This window comes from Grammomys surdaster, unplaced genomic scaffold (genome assembly GCF_004785775.1).
Source record: "Grammomys surdaster isolate TR1022 unplaced genomic scaffold, NIH_TR_1.0 126076, whole genome shotgun sequence".
Classification (NCBI taxonomy): Eukaryota; Metazoa; Chordata; class Mammalia; order Rodentia; family Muridae; genus Grammomys; species Grammomys surdaster.
The window spans coordinates 7,324,155-7,346,388 of NW_021620885.1; the positions used below are offsets into that span (position 1 = coordinate 7,324,155).

Below are 22,234 nucleotides of genomic sequence, written 5' to 3' on the forward strand. Positions count from 1 at the left end.
CCACAGCGCCCACCCGAACTCCGACCCCGGTAGTTCCGCTTCCGGCAGCACCAGATAAATCGCGAGAGGAGAGTTAAAACCTGCCGTTTGCATTTAGGACCACTTCGGTGAGTGGTCGTTCTAGTGTGTTCTGTCATACCTATTTTTCTTTTTCTTTTTTTCTTTTTTTAAACTGAGACGTAACCTTCCAGTAACTTTAAAACGGTCCCCTTCGACTGCTCTAAGGACGGGTTGGACTAGTGGAGGTTTCGCGCAGGCGCCGTTGGGACGGGAGGGTCTTGAACCTCACAGCGCCGCAGATGGTGGCTGCAGAGAGGCGAGGACTGTTGGGCTCAGGGAGGTGGCAACTCGGTGTAATTGAGATGTCAACGGTCCTTTTCCTGCTTATCCAAGGATTAGCTGGACCTAGCCTCAGGGGTCAGTTAACGAGGTGTCAAAAGGCTTCAGAGCGCTCCCTCGCCGGCGGCGGCGAATGCTGAACTGTGTTCAGAAGTCCAGTGCGGCGCTTGTCCGAAGCTGGAGGAGTCTCGTCCTGCATCGTAGTCACCGTTCAGTGTGAACAAGTACACCAGAGTAAAAGAACGAGCTCAAGGGGTGACTCTTAAAGCTCTAAAAGGAAAATACACTTTTAAAAATCCCCTTGAATTCTCTCTTCGGGGACAGAATAGAACCTCGATAGAGAACCTCGGTAGAGAATTTTCAAAAATGGACATGAATTTGTCCTGTGTGGCTTTATTTGTATGCATATGCAAGTAAAAGGATTTCTTCACTTAAGCGAGGCAGGATATACGGTCTGGAGTATTGCCCCCTGTCTTCTCCCAGCTTCTTCTCAGTTAATATGTAAATTGTACAGGTTCAGTTTTCAGAAATTGAAGCAGAATAATTCAAAACTCGGAATCCTAATCTCAAATTACTGTTTATTAAAATATTACAACTTTTATGTTTTTAAGTTGGAATACAAACTTCCTGGAACCCTTCATTGGCTTTAATGGTAACTTCATGCTAAAAAAAAAAAATCCTTATTTAAAGGAATAGTTAAACCTTTTAATTTTATTGGATACACAAGATAAAATTATAGAAGCTAAGCAATGTGTATCGGTAAAAATATTTGTTGTTTTTAACATTGTACAAGGAACATGCTGTAAAAAACCTCATCAGATGTCCTGATGAAATTGCAACACTTAGAAGATGTGATGAGCCATTTTCAATAGTTTTTCTGATTTCTAAACTAGAAGTTCTAAAGAAGTTGTGATCAGCTGTCTTTAATACATTTTTTAATTCCTAAATTCTTGAGAACTTAATATTTTTAAGTCCCAAAATATTTTATATCTGTGATTTTTCCCCATTTTATGCAGTTACTGTTTCTCCTTTTCATCTGTTTCTACCTCAAACACAGCAGTTGATGAACTACATAAAACAGTAATAAAAGTCATTATAAAGTCTATACAACTGGGAGGCTGAGGCAGGAGGATCAACATGAGTGTGAAGCCAACCCTGTCTACCTAGTTCCAGGACAGCCTTGGCTACAGATATCCTTAAACAGGACAGAAAAAAAGCAAGTAACATCTCTCACAAGGTCTTCTGGAGTTTACCATTAACAGTAAAACAGATAATGTTCTAAAATATTGATCACAATGAAATATTTTATAATATCTTTCCATAGATTTTAAGAAAGAAGGTTCCATTACTTTAAACAACCTGAATGAAAATATATAAGTAAAACAATGATTTATATCATTTTACCATTTGTAAAAGACTTCTAAAAATGCATTATTTCATCTTTTTGTTTTTTTAGAAAAGGAGGGACAATTATTATGTCCTTTTGTCCAAGCATGGTCACTAAGACCTAGATAATTGTCACACACGTGAAATTCTTACTTCCGGTTCCATGCCCTGCAAATATCCCATCCACATGTGTTTCTGTATTCTCAGCAACAGCGTGCAGCTCCTTTGGTAACACTTAATACTCTCAGGTTTGCTGTCTGTGTTTGTGTACTCAGGCTTTTATGGCCACACTTGACATTTTTGCATTGTCTAGTAATGTTGAACATTTCTCACATGCTTATTAATGATAGTTCCTTCTCAGATTCTTGCTTCATATCTTGTGCCATGTTTAAAGTTAGGTTGTTTACTTTCTTTTTAAGGTTTTAGAAGTCTTCATCAATTCTTTGTCATGGATAGGTACTATAACTCTTCCCTCAAGTGTGCGTTTTTCTTAGCAGTGTCTTTTTTTAAAACTTCAGCTATGATGCCTTATACTTGTTCCTTAGTATAACATAAACTGGGAAGCATTTTATTTATCTATTTATTTTCTCTCCTGGAAATATTGTCATTTTAGCTCTTAAGTATGAGTCTATGGCCCATTGCCAGCTGACTTTCACATGTACTGTGAGATATGCATTGGAGTTCTTTTTTTTTTTTTTTACATATATGGGTGTTTAATTGTTCCAGCATTTCTTGAAAACTATCAATTCTTTGGTACCCTAGTTGAAAATCATTTAACCATATCTGAGTGATTGTTTCTATCCACTGTTCTGTCCCATGGACCAACGGTTGCCATTTTACCACTCACACAGCCTAGCCTTAAGATGTGAAATTTTTTTTTTACATTTATCATTTTTTCATAGTCACTTTAACTCTTCTAAGTATTTTGGATTTTACATATCAATTTAGAATTAACTTACCGGTTTTATAAAAGATGGGGTAAAAATGAAAATCATTTCTTTTTGAAATGTCTATGAAAACTGTGTCTAGAATATAAAAAAACTGTAAGTCACTCCCATCCTAACGGAGACTAAAGCTAGATAATTGGATAACCTGCCAGTTCTCCACAAATTGGAATTGTGTCAGATCAGTTTGAGGGGAGTTAGAATGTTAATGAAGTTACCTGATTTTCATGCTTGCCTTATGTATTTTTTAAATGTTGCCCGATCTTCTGAAGCACATCATGCCTTCAGTCCTGTACCTTGGTTCTCTTTCTCTATTGTTATAACTAACTTTTGGGGATTATACCCTTCATGAAAGCCAAATCCCTTTGTTTCCTTGAGCATAAGGTAAGCAAATAAAAGAGATACAAATAGGAAAGGAAGAGGTCAAAGTATCTTTATTTGCAAATCAAAAACTCTTAGAATTGATTAAAGCATTTGGAGCAGCTGACAGGATCAAAAGTACAAGAATCCATAACCTTTCCCTAAAGGCTTACCAGATGTGCTAGGGACAGGAGCAAGGCTAAGGGCTCATTCACAGTTGTTTAAATCATAACACAGCCTTGCAGTAAACTTCAGCAACCAGGTCAAAGAGATCTGTAACACGAACCGGGAAGTCAAGCTGGGGTGGTTGGAGGCAGGCAGATATCTCTGAGTTCAAGGCTTGTGTGATCTACATGGGGAGTTCAAGACTGGGCAGGGTGACACAGTGAGACCCTGCCTCAAAAACAAAACTAAAGAAACTAACAAAAGGACCAGCCTGGAAGAAGACTCCTGTCTATGCTCTTAGATAACAAGAATTTGTGCTATGAAATGACTATCATACAAAAACAGTGCAATCTCAATGCTGATATTCACAACACTTTAAAAAAGTCAAGTCATTTGGAAACACAAAAGCCCTTAAGATGACCAAGTCAACCCTGAGCAAAGACAGAAAAGGTAGAAGATACCACTATATCTGATTTTATGTTACAGAACTGTAGAAACAGTACCAACATTGTACTGACACAAGTTCCAGAGTTGAACCTATGCAGCTAGAGTTAAATGACTTTTGACAGATATGCCAAAAATTCCTGTAGTAAAGACAGCCTCCTTTACCAATGGGGCATGGAAAAGTGGAAATCTACCTGTAGAAGAGCAAAACCTAGAGTTTTATTTCTTACCTTGTACAAAATTAACTTCAGATATCTCAAAGACTTTTAACATGAGACCTGAAACTCTGAAACTGCTAGAGAAAAAAACCTAGGGAAAATATCCAGGCATTGAGGACTCTCTGGAAGGAAGGGCAACATCAGAAATGATGCTGGAGTAGTTAATATTGTCAATTTGACAGGATCTGGAATTACCTGGGAGACAAATATCTGCCTTTGGGGGATTACCTCGATAAAATCAGTTGAGGTGGGAAGATCTACTGTGACTGGCATTCCTGCTCTAAAGTTCATGGGTGCTCAGCTTTTAGGGGAATGGGTGTGCTCCACTGCCTCACAAGAGCTGACTGATTTCATTGTCATGGGACACTGGGCTGTCTAACTGTGACCCAGAATAAATCTTTCTTCCTCGTTCATTTTAGAGTAACAGTGACACAGTAGCTAATGTGGACACCTCACACAATTGAAAAGGTTCTACACAGTGAAGGAAGCAGTTGAGTGAAGATAGCCTGCGTGATAGGGAAAAATCATGACCAAGTATACCACTGGTAGAGGATTAAATACTAAGGAAAAAGTAAAGAATCCAATTTTACAAATGGATAAAGGACTGAGCAGAAAATTCTCAAAAGAGAAATACAAGTAATCAAAACTATGCTTTAAAATTGTTGAACATCTTTATCCACTAGGTAAATGCAGATTAAAACAAATTTGAAATTCCATCTTAGACCATTAAGGTCACCATCTTTAAGAGGTCAAATGGCAACAAAAGCTCGCAAATGTGGGAGAAAGGGCGCTCTTACTCAGTTATGGTGGGGCACTGGTGAAGCACTATGAAAGTAAGCGTGGGTCCTCACAACTAAAACTGGATCCAAATCTCTGGCTTCTGGGCATATCCCAGCGTATCTGAGTCTTTTCACAGAGACATGGGAAGCATATATTTTTGTTCTATTCACATTCATAAGGAAATCGATCAGTGCCAATGTCCATCATAGAATGTGTGGGTAAGGAAAGTGTAGAACACACATGCTATGGACTTTTATTCAGCCATAGAGAAAAATGAAATTATGAAAATTTCAAAAGCAAACCACAAGGAATGGAACTGAAAAATACTGTGCTAAAGTAAGTTAGCTCAGGCTGAAAACAACAGATATTACATGTTCTCCTGTGTGTAGACGTATTCTCTTAGCTCTAATTTTAAGACATAAATGTGTTCATTTAGGGTCGGTTATGAGTACTAGCCAGGAAAGGAGAAAAAGTGTCCATAATGAGGGACAGGAGGTTCTAAGGGAGGTGATAGAGACCAGTTAAAAAGAGAATTCAGAGAGTGTGAAGGTGTAAGAGGAGTAGGGAGAGTGGAGAGGGGAGTGAGTGAGCTGTGGGGCTGACAGGAACTAAGTGTGAGTGAGAATTTCATACAGAATCCTACTACCTTACAAGCTACTGTAATAATAGTAATAATGGTTTAAATTGTAATAAAGTACTCATCCACTAGATAGTTCTTCAGTGACAGGGTCTTAAGGGGAATGAGCAGGACATGAGAAGAAAAAGAAGATAGTAAGGCCAGGATCAGGAACCTTGCCAAAGCTGATGGCTTATGCCAAGCAGGTTTATTAAGAAGTACAGCATCGCCGGGCGGTGGTGGCCGCAAGCCTGTAATCCCAGCACTTGGGAGGCAGAGGCAGGCAGATTTCTGAGTTTGAACCCAGCCTGGTCTACAGAGTGAGTTCCAGGACAGCCAGGGCTATGCAGAGAAACCCTGTCTCGAACCCCCCCCCCCAAAAAAAAAAAGAAAAAGAAAAGAAATACAGCATCTTAAAAAAAGAAGTCTGGGGGAGCAATGGGACCACGTTAGTGGAAGGTGTTATGTTGCTAATCAAGTAATGTTGCACAAAGGGAACACTGAGTAGCTCAAGAGCACCACAGACTGAGTCCACAGCGGCCTTGGCACTCCTTATCCATGGCTCCTTTCAGTGGCAAGACTTAGGTTCTCCAGACCTAACGTACCCCGGGGCTCTGACCCCAAGCATGTTCCAGATTTTAGAGAAGGAACTGTTCCTCCCCACATCAGGGCCTCAGGGAAAAGCTCCAGAGTCCTGGTTTAGGCCTCTTACTGGCTCTGCCAAGGACTGTTAGATAGTAATTCCTCTATCAACCACCCTAGCCTTAGGTCCTAGAAACCACCATTCTAATTTAATATGAATTTGAAAACTTTTGCCTTTTTAAAAAAATTATTTAGCATAATGTTCTCAAGATATATCCATGTTTTTGCATGTGTTAGAATTAGCTCTTTTTAAAGGCTGAGTAATATTTCATTATGTGTACATGCCATATTTTTTATATTTTTTTGTCACTGGGTACTTAGGTCCCTTCCAGTTTTTAACTACTATGAATAAAGCAGCTTGAGTTTAGCTTTCAAAATCATCTCTAACCTCACTACTATGTAAACTTCACAAGGGTCAGGGGGCTATGCGTTTTTGTTGGTTATCATTATATCTCCAATTTTGTGTCTGTCATGTGCCAGATAATCATGTATATGTGTGTGTGTTGGGGGTGAGGGTAGTCTGTCGCTCTGCCCTTCTTTCTATGTATGGATAACCAGGGCTTTATACATCCTAGAAAAGTATCATCCCGCTAAGCTACATGCCCTGCCATGGGTCATCCTTTTAGAGAAACCATGATAGTTACATGTTTCATTTGCTTGAAGTATAGCCATCTTCTATAAAGGGCTAACAGCTCTAGTTGAAAGTGGGATATTCAAGGTATGACAATGCATGCCTCTATTTCTAGGACTTAGGGCTAAGGAAGGAGGATGACAAGTCTCAGGGTTCCAGGAAAAAACAGAAAGTACATTCTTGGGATTTTGAAGAAATTACTGTACTGATGTTCCTGATTTCATTGTTGTGGAGAGAAAGTGCTTGCAAGATCTCATGAGCTGAGAATTAGTAGCACAGAGAAAAATACCCTGACCTGTTCTGCATTACACCTCTCCTTGCCATTGGCTTATGCTGCACAGTTCCTACTGGAAAACTACAAATATGGCTCTCCTAGAGCATGGCAGCCTTGAAAGAAGGACCAGAAACCAATATGGATGGTTAAGTTGATAGCCAACCAGATAACTACCATACTGTTATTCTTGCCATTGACAATGTGAGGAAAAAAAAATCTGTTTTTACTTCGAAAAGGTCCCCATATTAATGATAGTCCATGATGGAAAGGAACACTGTTTTCATTTTCCCTCCTTAGATACTACATACCACAAGTCAGCCTCTGTGAATGACATTTCTTTTGATGCCAACAAGAGACTCCAAGCCAACTTATGAAGTATACTCACTCACTTCCTTCTCTTGCCCAGTAGTATAAGGGGTTTGTTTGTTTGGTTGGTTGGTTGGTTTTTTTGCATTTCTTATATCACATGATGGAGACAAGATAATTTGTCATGCTAGATCTCAAGAGTACCATTCAGATGCTTTAGTTGGTAGATATCACTTGTCCCTGTTCTGTTCTGCAATTATCTCCCTCACAGATAATATTCTGGGAATGTTCAATTCATGCATAAGCAGAAATGTGACAGAGGCCTGAATGGAAATAGGAACAGAATTAGCTTGTCATTTGAGTAATGTCTTTAAATAATCTTCCCTAGGTTTGCAATGGTCCGTAGTGGGAAAAATGGTGACCTTCATCTTAAACAGATCGCGTACTATAAGCGCACAGGGGAGTATCACCCAACTACACTGTCAAGTGAGAGAAGTGGCATCAGGCGAGCAGCTAAGAAATTTGTCTTCAAAGGTGAGATCGGTGTCTGAATCTCAAGTTATAGTTCTTTTCCATGTGTTGTAGAACGCTTGGAAATTCTCTAGTAACTCAGTTATTGCTAAGTGGTTATCAGTTAAATGGAAGATTATACTCAAAAGTAAAGTAAAACAGTAAAGCTAACTGATGGCTGGTAAACATGAAGAAGGGGTAAGAGAGATGGCTCAGCAGCTAAGAGCATGTACTAATCAAGTCCAATTTCCAATGCCCTTGCTGGGCAGCTCAAAGCCCCTCTAACTCCAGCTTCTAGCCTTAGTACATATCAGCACTTAACTATACACACACACGCACACACACACACACACTCACACACTCAGTCACAATTTAAAAGAAAAAATAAATCTAAAAATGAAAAGAAAATGACCTGTTAATTATAAATCAAAAGGAATAATCATGAAAAGATTACATAAGTTAATTCCTCTCGATTTTGCCACCTAATGGTTCTTACATGATGCACCTTCAGACACTAATGCCACAGTGCTGAAAAAATTATTGTATGCTTAGTAAGGCAATCTTAACAGAGCTAACTAGTTTGCTTACTAAAATAAAAGGCTGGAAGAATATGACTGTATCTGTGTCTGTGCTTACCCACTCCCCTCCCCTCACACTGTACCTTTAGTTATTCTCAGGATTACACTTGTTTTCTAGCCTCGACGCTCCATCAGTACATTAAATATTTGACAGACAGTAGGGCAATCATGAAAACTTCGCCTCCTTTCTAGCTGTTTTGATGGGGAAAGCAAACAGTATGAGATAAGCAAAAGGCAACAACAACAGATACTAAATTAAGGTTAGTGCTACTGATGGAAGTTTTGCCTGGAGATACAGTATTAGGCTTTCTGTAAATCAGGACAGAATATAAGGTGGTAAACTCTAAGGTCATAAATCAGTTCCTGTTCATACATCCCTATACAGACTCCTGTCAGTAACTCCTATTAACAATAGACTGACCTCTTACACTAAAGGAGGTGCATTCATTCAGGTCAAAAATGCTTATTGAAATTCTGTGCTGTGCCAATCATATCGTAGGCTCTGGAGATGTATTGAGTAAGATAGGGTTTCTGTTTATTGATCACCTTAGTATCTTGATGTGTTGTGAAGTCTGCAAAGCTACCCCATGTGAGCTGGAGAAATAGTGGTTCTCCCTGTCCCCTGCTTGCTCCTCTGCTTAGGTATTTTCAGAGGAGAAGAGAACTGAGAATTGTGTTCTTCCCACTGTGACATCCTACCTCTACTCAAATCAGAACAAGGAAAGGAAAAGTATTGGTTACAAAAACCAAACCAAAACAAAAAACAGCTCTAATGGATTTTATAGAAAAGTTAATGCCGAGAAACATCTCATCAATACAGAACTCCCTTTATAACCTAAGCCATTTTAATAGCTTCAGCTTCCATGAGTATTTCCCTAATTTGAGTACTTCCATAGAAAGGGTGTGTCATATTCTCATAGTTAGCACATGATTTGGTGAGCAAGCTCGCTCCATTTCTGTTCATACCTACAGGATTATAGCAGGTAATGGTCCTTCTGAATCTTCAGAATGCATGGAAATATTATTGAAAGTAAATGTTCTGTTTTAAGGAAAGATTTTATGAAAATAAAGTTAAAAATCTTCATAGGTTTAAGTTAAGGCTATAATTGTCTTAACACTATGGAGCTCTGAAATTTATATTTTTTTATGTCATTCATTTCAGAAAAAAAGCTGTTTTATGTGGGGAAAGACAGAAAACAAAATCGTTTGGTAGTTGTTTCCGAAGAGGAGAAGAAGAAAGTGCTGAGAGAATGCCATGAGAATGGCCCTGGTGTACATCATGGCATATCCAGAACCCTCACTCTAGTGGAGTCTGGCTACTACTGGACGTCTGTGACCAATGATGTCAAGCAGTGGGTATGGCTTCCACATAGTGCCTAGGAATGTTTTATTGTCTTTCTGATAAATTAGAGGTCAGTGCTGCCTAAGATGTACTGTACATATCACCCGCGGAGTAAGTACGATATAGATTATTTCTGAACTAAGAAAATATTTAAGTGAAAAGTAACTGCATTTCCCTTTATAATTACCGTAAACCAGTAGTGTATAAATAAAACTAAGAAAATACAATATTTTGACAGGTTTATAGAGCTCCATTTTGCAGACAAAATTCAGGTGAAGTTGAAATTCTTTTGCTAACTATCATATCCTTAGCACCACCATGAATGACTTTTTATATGATGAAGATAAGTCTCTTTGTAATAAATCAGCTCCAGTATGAACTCTCAGCTTTTGTCCCTATTCTGTCTTAAGATAGAAAACTGTCAAATCAGCCAGGCCGTGGTGGTGCACATCTTTAGTCCCATCGTTTGGAAGGCAGAGGCAGGTGGATCTCTGAGTTTGAGGTCAGCATGGTCTCCAGAACAAGTTCCAGGGGGAAAAATGCAAACAAACAAACAAACAAAAACCAAACAAACAAAAAAATGGAAGGAAGGGAGGGAGGGAGGGAGGGAGACAGGGAGGGAGACAGGGAGGAAAGTGTCAAATCTAAGTAGCAGGAACTTAAATGCAAACTGGAAGCATTCTAAGCGCTCCTGTACAGCATTCAGTAAGACAGCCATCAAGTGGTTACAGTTGGAGAAGAGATGTCTTTTTGAAAGCCATGCTGTTTACAGCTGGGGAATGCATTTAAGCTGGGAAGTGAGGTGGTCAGGCATCCTGTGATGAGGCTGTCCGGACCCGCCCACCCCATTCCTCATCCTTGCTTCTGTGTCTTTATACCATCTCCTCCTGCAGTTACAGTTAAACAAATGACTCTGATCACAATGAGGAACTTGTGTGGTTTTGTTCTACATTCTTTTTCTTAGAAGTTGGTTTGAAAATACTTTTCCTTTCAGAAATTCTGGAAATGTTATAAAAATAGTACCATCTATAAATTAGTTAGTTAGCAGTGGTTCTCAACCTTCCTGATGCTGTGACCCTTAAATTTAGTTTCTCACATTGTAGTGACCTCAGCCCTAAAATTATTTCACTTCTACTTCATAACTATAATTTTGCTACTGTTATGAATCGTAATGTAGCTATCTAATATACAGGATATTGTTATGCAACCCCAAAGGGGTCTCAGCCCACAGGTTGAGAACCACTGACATTAAATGAAGGTTCATGATACCTCGGTTTTCCCTAGGTATTATGAAGGTTTCTGGCATCTTGAATATTTTTTGATTAAAATTACAGTTCAGCAAATATTGGTGAAATAGATGGATGAATAAACTATAGAATAAAATTGTAGGAAGAAATACCATTTGTATATATAACTTATTACATAGTTCCATGGTGACTTAACATTATAGAAAGGAGGGATATTATATGATAGTCCATTAGAGGTTAGTTTTTCCTTTTTGTATTCTTCCTTTTTTTTTTTTTTAAGATAAGTTCTTATTATATAACCCAACTTGATTTTTTTTGGCAATTGTTTCCCAGACTCTGTGACTGTTGTAGAAATTTTTTTGTCAACTAAAGATAAAATAATAGAAAATGTATTTAAGATTTTGATTTAGTATACACTTGCATATGAACCAGAATTACATTTCACTTGAGTAAGAACCCACTGAGACTGTTGTTTGATCTGAGTAGCCGGGAGCAGCCCCTTTGCTGCAGCTGTTTGGACTTACTAGCTACACAGCTGCTGTGACAGATACTTCCCTGATGTCCCAAAGAAAAGGTGTCATTTAATGGGCTGTTCTCAGGCCAAGGAACTTCTAAGACACACAGTACCTGTTGACCATGTTAAGATTCTGCTTTATAAAACTGATTTCTATTCTAGTGACTATTTTAACATTTATGTGTATTTTCCTTATTGTGTGCCTCTCTGTAGGTATATGCTTGTCAGCATTGCCAAGTAGCAAAAAATACAGTTATCGTAGCACCTCAGCAGCACCTTCCCATGGTGGGAAACCCGTGGAGTGTAGTTACTGTTGATCTGATGGGACCTTTTCATACAAGCAACAGAAGTCATGTGTATGCTATAATCATGACAGATTTGTTCACAAAATGGGTTATGATTTTGCCTTTATGTGATGTTTCAGCATCAGAAATTTCTAAAGCTATTATCAATATATTTTTCCTATACGGACCTCCTCAGAAAATAATAATGGACCAAAGAGATGAATTCATTGAACAGGTAGGAAAAAAGTTCTCACATTCGGGAGCATGTATCACTCTTTCAGTGTCTGGCATACAGTGATTTGTGCTTCATAGGATATTTAATACATTGAAATGAATTGCTGTAGATATGAAAGTATATAATTATACTACTAAATTTGTTGTAAACCTATCTTTTGATGTCTTCAAACTAAAATGAGATGATTGAATCAAATAATACTTTTTTTACTTCAAGCTTAAGAACAAAAGTAAAAATACAATAAAATTATGTTAGCAAGAGTGAAATAATTGAACATATTTATATCAGGTTAAAATATTAAGAATAATTTTATATGTACATGCTATATATTTAGATAGGTAGCTGTGATAATATGTATACTAACCAAATATGTATATGTATGTTTTAATATGTACACAAACTAAAGCTCATGTTGTAGATTAATCATAGCATGCTAAGTCCTTCAGTAGTCCCATGTAGTATGTGAAGTACAGTAGGAGAAAAGTGGAAAACAGCATGCAGAAGTAGATGCCTCATTCATTCTTTCATTTCAACAGTTAATTAAATTTATGAATATAAAATCTAAATTTCACAAAGCTTCTCATAGAATGGTCCTGTGACTTAAGAGTCTTATAGGCCTCGCACAGAAGAATGGGTGAACAGTCATACTCAGGTGTAAGCAATAAAGAGTTCCTCTCCCTTTCCCAAGATCAAAATTGAAATAGAAGTTGATTTTTGTACTCAGGTAAAAGAAGTGTAAGATATAGAAGGTTAGCATGAAAGCTGAGCATCAGTGGGCCCCAGGCTCCACGCTTCTGTTCTCCCATCTTTGGAGTGGAATTGTCAGTCTTGTGCTAACAGTGTGGCTGCCAGAGCCCAGGTCATATTTATATTGCAGTTAACAAGAGAGGACAGAGGACAAAAAAAGCTAGTGCTCGTGGGTTTGTACAGCAATTTTAACTTACATCTTTTTCTGCCATAGCTTTCATGTGACCACGTCTACCCTCTGAGGGCCTTGGGAAATGAGTGTTTGTATATACATATATATATATATATATATATATATATATATATATATATATATATATGTATACATACTTTTCTTTCATAAACCTTACCTTTTTAATTATTCTGAGTTATTTGTATCAAATGTTTTTTTTCACAGAGAAACTTATTAGTGGAAAATTAACTAAATTAAACTAAATAACAACAACAACAAAGACTGGGAGCATCGAGGCAGGGAAATAATTGTTTTACATTACTTACTTACAGTGTCTGAATTAAAAAGTTACATAACCACGGAATTCATTTTAATTCTGTCCTTCCATTTCTTTGTTTGTGTATACACTGAGTAAGGTGCTTAGACTACCAAAGCTTAATTAAGCTCGTGTCTTTAAAATGAAGCTAGTAATACATCATAAAATTGTCCTGGCTTGTAATGACAAAAATGTAAGACAAAATGAATGTGTGGATCAGACTCAGTCTCTAGGGTTTTATCCAAATGCATATGTATTTTATCTGAATGCCTGTGGTCAATGAAAGATAAAATTCCGGTTTGTTGAAATTTTTTTAAGCCAGAGGGAAAATGTGAACTTTAAGGAGTCAGTTTTCTTTTTCATATTTTTTAGATCAATGTAGAACTATATAGATTATTTGGTGCAAAAGAGATTGTAATTTCTCATGCTTCTGGAAGTGTTAATCCAGCTGAAAGTACACCTAGTACAATCAAAACATTCCTCTCGAAACACTGTGCTGACCACCCAAGCAACTGGGATGAGCATCTGCCCGCTCTTTCCTTTGCCTTCAATGTGACTCACTCGGTATGTGCCTTTGTATTATTAATTGCTTACTCTGACTTCCAGGGATATGAAAGTGTTTTTGGGTTTGTATAATTTTATTACAAGTTTTCTGTTTTTCTTAAAAATAGGAGCCTACTAAAAACACACCATATTTCCAAATGTTCAATCGGAATCCGTGCATGTTGGAGTGTCCTTCTGAAGAGGGAGGTGAAGGTACAAGTGTGTTTGCCAGGATCGTAGCTGCGGTTAGAGAAGCCGATGGAGTGGTGGAGAGCAAGACGCCAGCAGCGGGCCAGGTGATGCTCTCGACTAGGAAAGTTCCCTTTGTGAAGCCCTACAAAAGAGGAATTATGTTTAAACCGCAGCATGTGGGCCTATTCACATATGTGGCCATGATGTCCCCTTAAGCAAAGAAGAAAAAAAAGAAAGAAAGAAAGTTAGTTTGATTATGTACCCGTTCATGTGTGAGCAAGTGTGTGGAGGACTGATGGACTTGTAATGTTGTCCTTGTATGCTGAGTCTCTCTCTTGCTGAACCTGGAGCTCACGGGCGCAGCTGGATCAGCTGACCAGAGAACACTTGGATGCTCCAGTCCCACCCGTTTCCACCCCAGTTGCAGGGGTGACAGACATGTGCTGCTGTGTGCAAGGCATGCCGGGAATCTAACCCATGTCCTCATGAGTGTGTCTGAGGCATTTACCACTGAACATGATCCCCAAATCCAACAGTCTGCTTATAAGCTATGAAATTCTGAGAAATGTAGAGGAATGCCATGAGTTGGGGAGATTGAGTAGACCTGGTTTCTAGTCTGTTAGAATCTGTTTTGAAAGTTGGAGAATTTTGTACTCAGTACATTACTAGTCCAGATCACTCGACCTGTTTTATTGCACCTTCTGTGCACACAAAATATCAATATTGAATTTAAAGTATTTTTAAAATGCATTAGGATTCCATCCTTCATTTCAGGAGCAAATCAGTAAATATCATTGCCATAATCTATCAGTGTATGCCTTTAAATTTAAGGCCTGTCACAATTCTTCTTTGCACTTACAGATGGAGAACAACAATTCGGATGAATTAAGTAAAAGCAAAGTTGTTAAAAAGAAAGCAAAGCAGTTAAATCCCTTTCATTTGAAAGTGGGTCATGAGGTTTTAAGACAGAGGAAGAACTGGTGGAAGGATGGCCGCTTCCAATCTGAGTGGGTCGGGCCTTGTGTCATTGACTACATTACAGAAAGCGGATGTGCTGTCCTCAGAGATAACACGGGGACCAGACTCAAACGACCAATCAAAATGTCCCACCTTAGGCCCTATGTGAGAGAGTCCAGTGAGCAGGGTAAGTATCTGCTACCTCTCTAGTGTTTTATTTCCAAGAAGAAAGATTAAACTTTCAAGCAAACTTCCTTCCTTCCTTTGGTTAAAATCCTCTCCATCTAAATTTTATAAAACTTGATAGAGTTTTAGTTCTCTCCAGGAATCTGTTTGATTAGAATATACTTTCACAAACTCATTTTTTATACAATATATTCTGATTATCTTTTTAAAAACAATGTATTCGGATTACCTTTTCCCCTTCTCTAACTACCGCAGATCCTCCTCACTTCCCCACCCACTCTCACCCACTCTTTCCTTCTCTCTCATTAGGAAAGCAGTATATAAGGTTGATTGATAATTGATTGATGATGATTGATATTGTTATATAATATGAAAGCAAACAAGGCAGGATTTTTGTTTTGACTTCTGTTGCACTTTTCACAACTGCTATGAAAAATGCTGAACCTGCTTCAAATAAGGAACGATTCCATCTTTATTAAGCGCTGCCTCATTTTCATGTGGGGAAACAGCAGCTCAGCTCATTATCAGAGACAGGCATGGTGTCCGGAATGTAGTCGTGAGATAACCAAGGGAACTCTAAAAATGTGTTTCCTTTTAATGTTGCTTCATAAAGTCGTAAGTCATGGGTTAAGGTGGAGGACAGAGAATCCTCAGAATGCTATAGAATTACACCATGGCATTCCATTTCGAGTCCCCCACACTATGCCAGAGTGCATCCCGATCCAGAACTTTCTCCCGTGTAGACTTAGATGACATTGTGTCATGGTTTTCAGATTAAGCCCTCTACTTCAGCAAGATTATTTTATCCTAAAGTATTTGCTCCATGGAGCTTCTCTGGGTAAGACAAATGAGAGAAATTATTTGATACTTTTCATAATTATGCTTTTTTCTGTAATGAAGGTAATATATTGTATCATTTTTATGCATGTATATCATATACTTTGCTCATTTTATTTTTTTATTATTTTTTTTTATTGGATGTTTTATTTACATTTCCTATGTTGTCCCCTTACCCCATCCCCCACCCACCCCGGAACCCCCAATCCCCTCACCCCTCCTCCTTCTTCTCTGTGGATGTAACCTCTATCTACTCCCCCCCACTCCCACCTCCCCACCCTCAAAATTCCCACCCCCTGGGGCATCCAGCCTTCATGAGGTCAAGGTTCTCTTCTTCCACCTATGCCCAGCAGGGCCCTCCACTCTTACATATTCAGCTGAAGCCCTGGATCCCCCCCCTAAGTGCTCCCAGGCTGGTGGTTTAGACCCTGGGAGCTGTGGTTGGTTGGTATTATTGTTCTCCTCATGGTGCCGCAAATCCTTTTAGCTCCTTCAGTCTTCACTCTAACTCCTCTATTGAGAAACCCATGATCAGTTCAATGGCTAGTTGTGAGCATCTGCCTCTGAATATGTCAGACTCTTGAAGACCTCTGAGGAGACATCCATATCAGGCTCTTATCAGCATGCACTTCCTGACTTCCACATCAGCATCTACCTTTGGTGACTGCACATGGGATGAATACTCAGGTGGAAAGGACTTCAGACGGCCCCTCCTTCAGTTTTTGTCCCTCGCTTTGTCTCCATATTTGCTCCCTTGAGTATTTTGTTGCTCCTTCTAAGAAGGACCGAATCACCCCCACTTGGTCTTCCTTCTTTATGGGCTTCATGTGGCCTGTGAGTTGCATCTTGGGCATTTCAAGGTTCTGGGCTAATATCCAATAATCAGTGAGTGAATACCATGTGTGTTCTTTTGTGATTGGCTTACCTGACTCAGGATGATAATTTCTAGTTCCATCCATTTACCTAGGAACCTCTCGAATTCATTGTTTTTAATAGCTGAGTAATACTCCATTGTGTAAATATACCACATTTTTTGAATCCATTCCTCAGTTGAAGGACATCTGGGTTCTTTCCAGCTCCTGGCTATTATAAATAAAGCTGCTATGAACATAGTTGAGCATATGTCCTTATTATATGTTCGAGCGTCTTCTGGGTATATGCCTAGGAGTGGTATAGCTGGATCCTCAGGTAATGCTATGTCCAATTTTCTGAGGAACCGCCAGACTGATTTCCAAAGTGGTTGCACCATCTTGCAGTCCCACCAACAATGGAGGAGTGTTCCTCTTTCTCCACACCCTCGACAGCATCTACTATCACCTGAGTTTTTAATCTTAGCCATTCTGACTGGTGTGAGATGGAATCTCAGGGTTGTTTTGATTTGCATTTCCCTGACGACTAAGGATGCTGAGCATTTCTTTAGGTGCTTCTCGGCCATTCGAGTTTCTTCCGTTGAAAATTCTTTGTTAAGCTCTATACCCCATTTTTTAATAGGGTAATTTGGTTGTCTGGAGTCTAATTTCTTGAGTTCTTTGTATTTATTGGATATTAGCCCTCTATCAGTTGAAGGATTGGTAAAGATCTTTTCCCAATTTGTTGGTTGTCGTTTTGTCCTATTGACAGTGTCCTTTGCCTTACAGAAACTTTGCAATGTTATGAAGTCCCATTTGTCAAATCTCGATCTTAGAGCATATGCCATTGGAGTTCTGTTCAGGAACTTTTCCCCTGTGCCCAAGTATTCGAGGGTCTTCCCCACCTTCTCTTCTATTAGTTTCAGTGTATCTGGTTTTATGTGGAGGTCCTTTATCCACTTAGATTTGAGCTTTGTACAAGGGGATAAGAATGGATCAATTTTCATTCTTCTACATGTTGTCCTCCAGTTGAACCAGCACCATTTGTTGAAAATGCTGTCCTTTTTCCACTGGACAGTTTTAGCTCCTTTGTCAAAGATCAAGTGACCATAGGCGTGTGGGTTCATTTCTGGGTCTTCAATTCTATTCCATTGATCTTCCTGCCTGTCTCTGTACCAATACCAGGTAGTTTTTATCACTATTGCTCTGTAGTACAGCTTGAGGTCAGGGATGGTGATTCCTCCCGAAGTTCTTTTATTGTTGAGAATAGTTTTCGCTATCCTGGGTTTTTTGTTATTCCATGTGAATTTGAGAATTTCCTTTTCTAACTCTGTGAAGAATTGAGTTGGGATTTTAATGGGGATTGTATTGAATCTATAGATTGCTTTTGGCAAGATGACCATTTTTATTATATTAATCCTGCCAATCCATGAGCATGGGAGACCTTTCCATCTTCTGAGATCTTCTTCAATTTCTTTCTTCAGAGACTTGAAGTTCTTGTCATACAGGTCTTTCACTTGCTTGGTTAGATTCACACCAAGGTATTTTATATTATTTGCAACTATTGTGAAGGGTGTCATTTCCCTAATTTCTTTTTCAGTCTGTTTATCTTTCATGTAGAGGAAGGCTACTGATTTGTTTGAGTTGATTTTATAACCAGCCACTTTGCTGAAGTTGTTTATCAGGTTTAGGAGTTCTCTGGTGGAAGTTTGGGGGTCACTTAAGTATACTATCATATCATCTGCAAATAGCGATATTTTGACTTCTTCCTTTCCTATTTGTATCCCTTTGACTTCTTTTTGTTGTCTAATTGCTCTGGCTAAGACTTCCAGTACTATATTGAATAGGTAGGGGGAGAGTGGGCAGCCTTGTCTAGTCCCTGATCTTAGTGGGATTGCTTCAAGTTTCTCTCCATTTAGCTTGATGTTGGCTACTGGTTTGCTGTAAATTGCTTTTACTATGTTTAGGTAGGGGCCTTGAATTTCTGATCTTTCCAAGACTTTTATCATGAAGGGATGTTGAATTTTGTCAAATGCTTTCTCAGCATCTAGTGAGATGATCATGTGGTTTTTTTCTTTAAGTTTGTTTATATAGTGGATTACATTGATGGATTTCTGAATATTGAACCATCCCTGCATTCCTGGGATAAAACCTACTTGATCATGATGGATGATTGTTTTGATGTGGTCTTGGATTCGGTTTGCTAGAATTTTATTGAGTATTTTTGCATCGATGTTCATAAGGGAGATTGGTCTGAAGTTCTCTTTCTTTGTCGGGTCCTTGTGGGGTTTGGGTATGAGTGTAATTGTAGCTTCATAGAACGAATTGGGTAGTGTTCCTTCTGTCTCTATTTTGTGGAATAGTTTGAAGAGAATTGGTATTAGGTCTTCCTTGAAGGTCTGATAGAATTCAGCGCTAAAACCATCTGGTCCTGGGCTTTTTTTAGTGGGGAGACTTTTAATGACTGCTGCTATTTCCTGAGGGGTTATGGGACTATTTAGATGGTTTATCTGCTCCTGGTTTAACTTCGGTACCTGGTATCTGTCTAGGAAATTGTCCATTTCATCCAGGTTTTCCAGTTTTGTTGAGGCCTTTGTAGTAGGATCTGATGATTTTTTTAATTTCTTCCGTTTCTGTTGTTATGTTTCCCTTTTCAGTTCTGATTTTATTAATTTGGATACTGTCTCTGTGCCCTCTGTTTAATCTGGCTAAGGGTTTATCTATCTTGTTGATTTTCTCAAAGAACCAACTCCTGGTTTTATTGATATTTTGTATTGTTCTTTCTGTTTCTATTTGGTTGATTTCAGCCCTGAGTTTGATTATTTCCTGCCTTCTACTCCTCCTGAGTGTATTTGCTTCTTTTTGTTCTAGAGCTTTTAGTTGTGCAGTCAACTTGTTAGTGTGTGCTCTTTCCAGTTTCTTTTTGTAGGCACTTAGAGCTATGAGTTTTCCTCTTAGCACTGCCTTCATGGAGTCCCACAAGTTTTGGTATGATGCGTCCTCATTTTCATTGAATTCTAAAAAGTCTTTAATTTCTTTCTTTATTTCTTCCTTGAGCAAGTCATCATTGAGTAGAGAGTTGTTCAGTTTCCATGTGCACATGGGTTTTCCATTGGTTTTGTCATTATTAAAGACCAGTCTTATTCCGTGGTGATCTGATAAGACGCAAGGGATTATTTCAATCTTTTTGTATCTGTAGAGGCTTGTTTTGTGACCAATTATATGGTCTATTTTGGAGAAGGTACCATGAGGTGCTGAGAAAAAGGTATATTCTTTTGTTTTAGGATGAAATGTTCTATAGATGTCTGTTAAGTCCATTTGGTTCATAACTTCTGTTAATGTCAAAGTGTCTCGGTTTAGTTTCTGTTTCCATGATCTGTCCATTGCTGAGAGTGGGGTGTTGAAATCCCCCACTATTATTGTGTGAGGTGTAATGTGTGTTTTGAGCTTTAGTAAAGTTTCTTTTATGTATGTAGGTGCTCTTGCATTTGGAGCATAGATGTTCAGAATTGAGAGTTCACCTTGGTAGATTTTTCCTTTGATGAGTATGAAGTGTCTTTCCTTATCTTTTTTGATTAATTTTGGATGAAAGTCCATTTTATTTGATATTAGAATGGCTACTCCAGCTTGTTTCTTGGGACCATTGGCTTGGAAAATTGTTTTCCACCCTTTTATTCTGAGGTAGTGTCTGTCTTTGTCACTGAGGTGCGTTTCTTGTATGCAGCAAAATTCTGGGTCTTGTTTGTGTATCTAGTCTGCTAGTCTTCGTCTTTTTATTGGGGAATTGAGACCATTGATGATAAGAGATATTAAGGAAAAATGATTGTGGCTTCCTGTTATTTTTGTTATTAGAGATAAAGTTATGTTTGTATAGTTATCTTCTTTTGGGGTTGTTGGAAGATTACTTCCTTGCTTTTTCTAGGTTGTAGTTTCCCTCCTTGTGTTGGCGTTTTCCATCAATTATCCTTTGAAGTGCTGGTTTTGTGGGAAGATATTGTGCAAATTTGGTTTTGTCATGGAATATCTTGGTTTCACCATCTATATTGATTGAGAGTTTTGCTGGGTATAGTAATCTGGGCTGGCAATTGTGTTCTCTTAGGGTCTGTATGATGTCCGTCCAGGCTCTTCTGGCTTTTATAGTCTCTGGTGAGAAGTCTGGTGTAATTCTTATAGGTCTGCCGTTATATGTTACTTGACCTTTTTCCCTTACTGCTTTTAGGATTTTTTCTTTGTTTTGTGCATCTGATGTTTTGACTATTATGTGACGGGAGGTATTTCTTTTCTGGTCTAGTCTATTTGGTGTTCTGTAGGCTTCTTGTATGTTTATGGGCATCTTGTTCTTTAGGTTAAGGAAGTTTTCCTCAATAATTTTGTTGAAGATATTTACTGGCCCTTTAAGTTGGGAATCTTCATTCTCATCTATACCTATTATCCTTAGGTTTGGGCTTCTCATTGTGTCCTGGATTTCCTGGATGTTTTGAGTTAGGAGTTTTTTGCGTTTTTCATTTTCTTTGACAACTGTGTCAATATTTTCCACCGTATCTTCTGCATTTGAGATTCTCTCTTCTATCTCTTGTATTCGGTTGGTGATGCTTGCGTCTGTGACTCCTGATCTCTTTCTTAGGTTTTCTATCTCCATGGTTGTCTCCCTTTGAACTTTCTTTATTGTTTCTATTTCCAGTTTCAGATCCTGAATGTTTTTGTTTAATTCCTTCTTTGTGTTTTCTTGCATTTCTTTAAGGGATTTCTGTGATTCCTCTTTAAGGGCTTCTATTTGTTTACTTGTACTCTCCTGTATTTCTTTAAGGGAGTTACTTAATTCCTTCTTATAATCCTCTATCATCATCATGAGAAGTGATTTTAATTCTGAATCCTGCTTTTCAGGTGTGATGGGGTGTTCAGGGCTTGCTATATTGGGAGAACTGGGCACTGATGATGCCAAGAAACTTTGGTTTCTGTTGCTTATGTTCTTGCGCTTGCCTTTCGCCATCTGGGTAACTCTAGTGGTACCTGCCCTCACTGTGTAAGACTGGAGTCTGTATTTCCAGTTATCTTGCTTATTGCAGAGCTCCTCGGAGTCCAGAGGTCTCTGTGGTCTTATGCCCCTAATCTCCTGGGTGGAAGAACTCCTGGGACTCAGGCCACCTCTTAGATCTGGAAATCCTTCTGCTCTGAGTGCAGTGGCTCCTCGGCTGCTCTGAGTGCAGTGGGTCCTCGATGACTCAGGATTCAGTTTCAGCTGCTCTGAGTGCAGTGGCTCCTAGATGACTCAGGATTCAGTTTCTCCACAGGACAGGAGCAGACCAACTCTGTGTCAGCTGCTCTGAGTGCAGTGGCCCCAGCTGCTCTGAGTGCAGTGGGTCCCCGATGACTCAGGATTCAGTTTCAGCTGCTCTGAGTGTAGTGGCTCCTGGATGACTCAGGATTCAGTTTCTCCACAGGACAGGAGCAGACCAACTCTGTGTCTGCTCCAGCCCAAAGGACCAGGCAGGGGCCGAAGGGAAGTGGAATTCTGGAGGGGCGGGGTTTGGGTAGCTGCTGTGCCCTGAATGTCCCTGGCTCCCAGATGTATCTCTGGGGCTTAGGGAGTGAGATGGAGTTCTTACCAGCTGCTCTGACTG

The 22,234-nt window shown here is 39.0% G+C and overlaps 1 protein-coding gene across 3 annotated transcripts in view; it reads left to right on the forward strand.

Annotated features, from left to right (window-relative positions):
* Positions 1-24: 24 nt before the first annotated feature.
* Positions 25-22,234, forward strand: part of Gin1 (gypsy retrotransposon integrase 1) — a 27,596-nt gene continuing 5,386 nt past the window's right edge. The window contains exons 1-7 of one of the 3 annotated variants that reach the window (XM_028755693.1): positions 25-107; positions 7,494-7,639; positions 9,356-9,549; positions 11,510-11,815; positions 13,423-13,614; positions 13,722-13,889; positions 14,647-14,929. In XM_028755693.1, the coding sequence (XP_028611526.1) occupies positions 7,501-7,639; positions 9,356-9,549; positions 11,510-11,815; positions 13,423-13,614; positions 13,722-13,889; positions 14,647-14,929 (1,282 nt within the window). In that variant the 5' untranslated portion in view covers positions 25-107; positions 7,494-7,500. Of the gene's footprint in view, positions 108-7,493; positions 7,640-9,355; positions 9,550-11,509; positions 11,816-13,422; positions 13,615-13,721; positions 13,890-14,646; positions 14,930-22,234 lie in introns of those variants that run through there. The other 2 variants (XM_028755695.1, XM_028755696.1) reach the window with 2 other exon arrangements.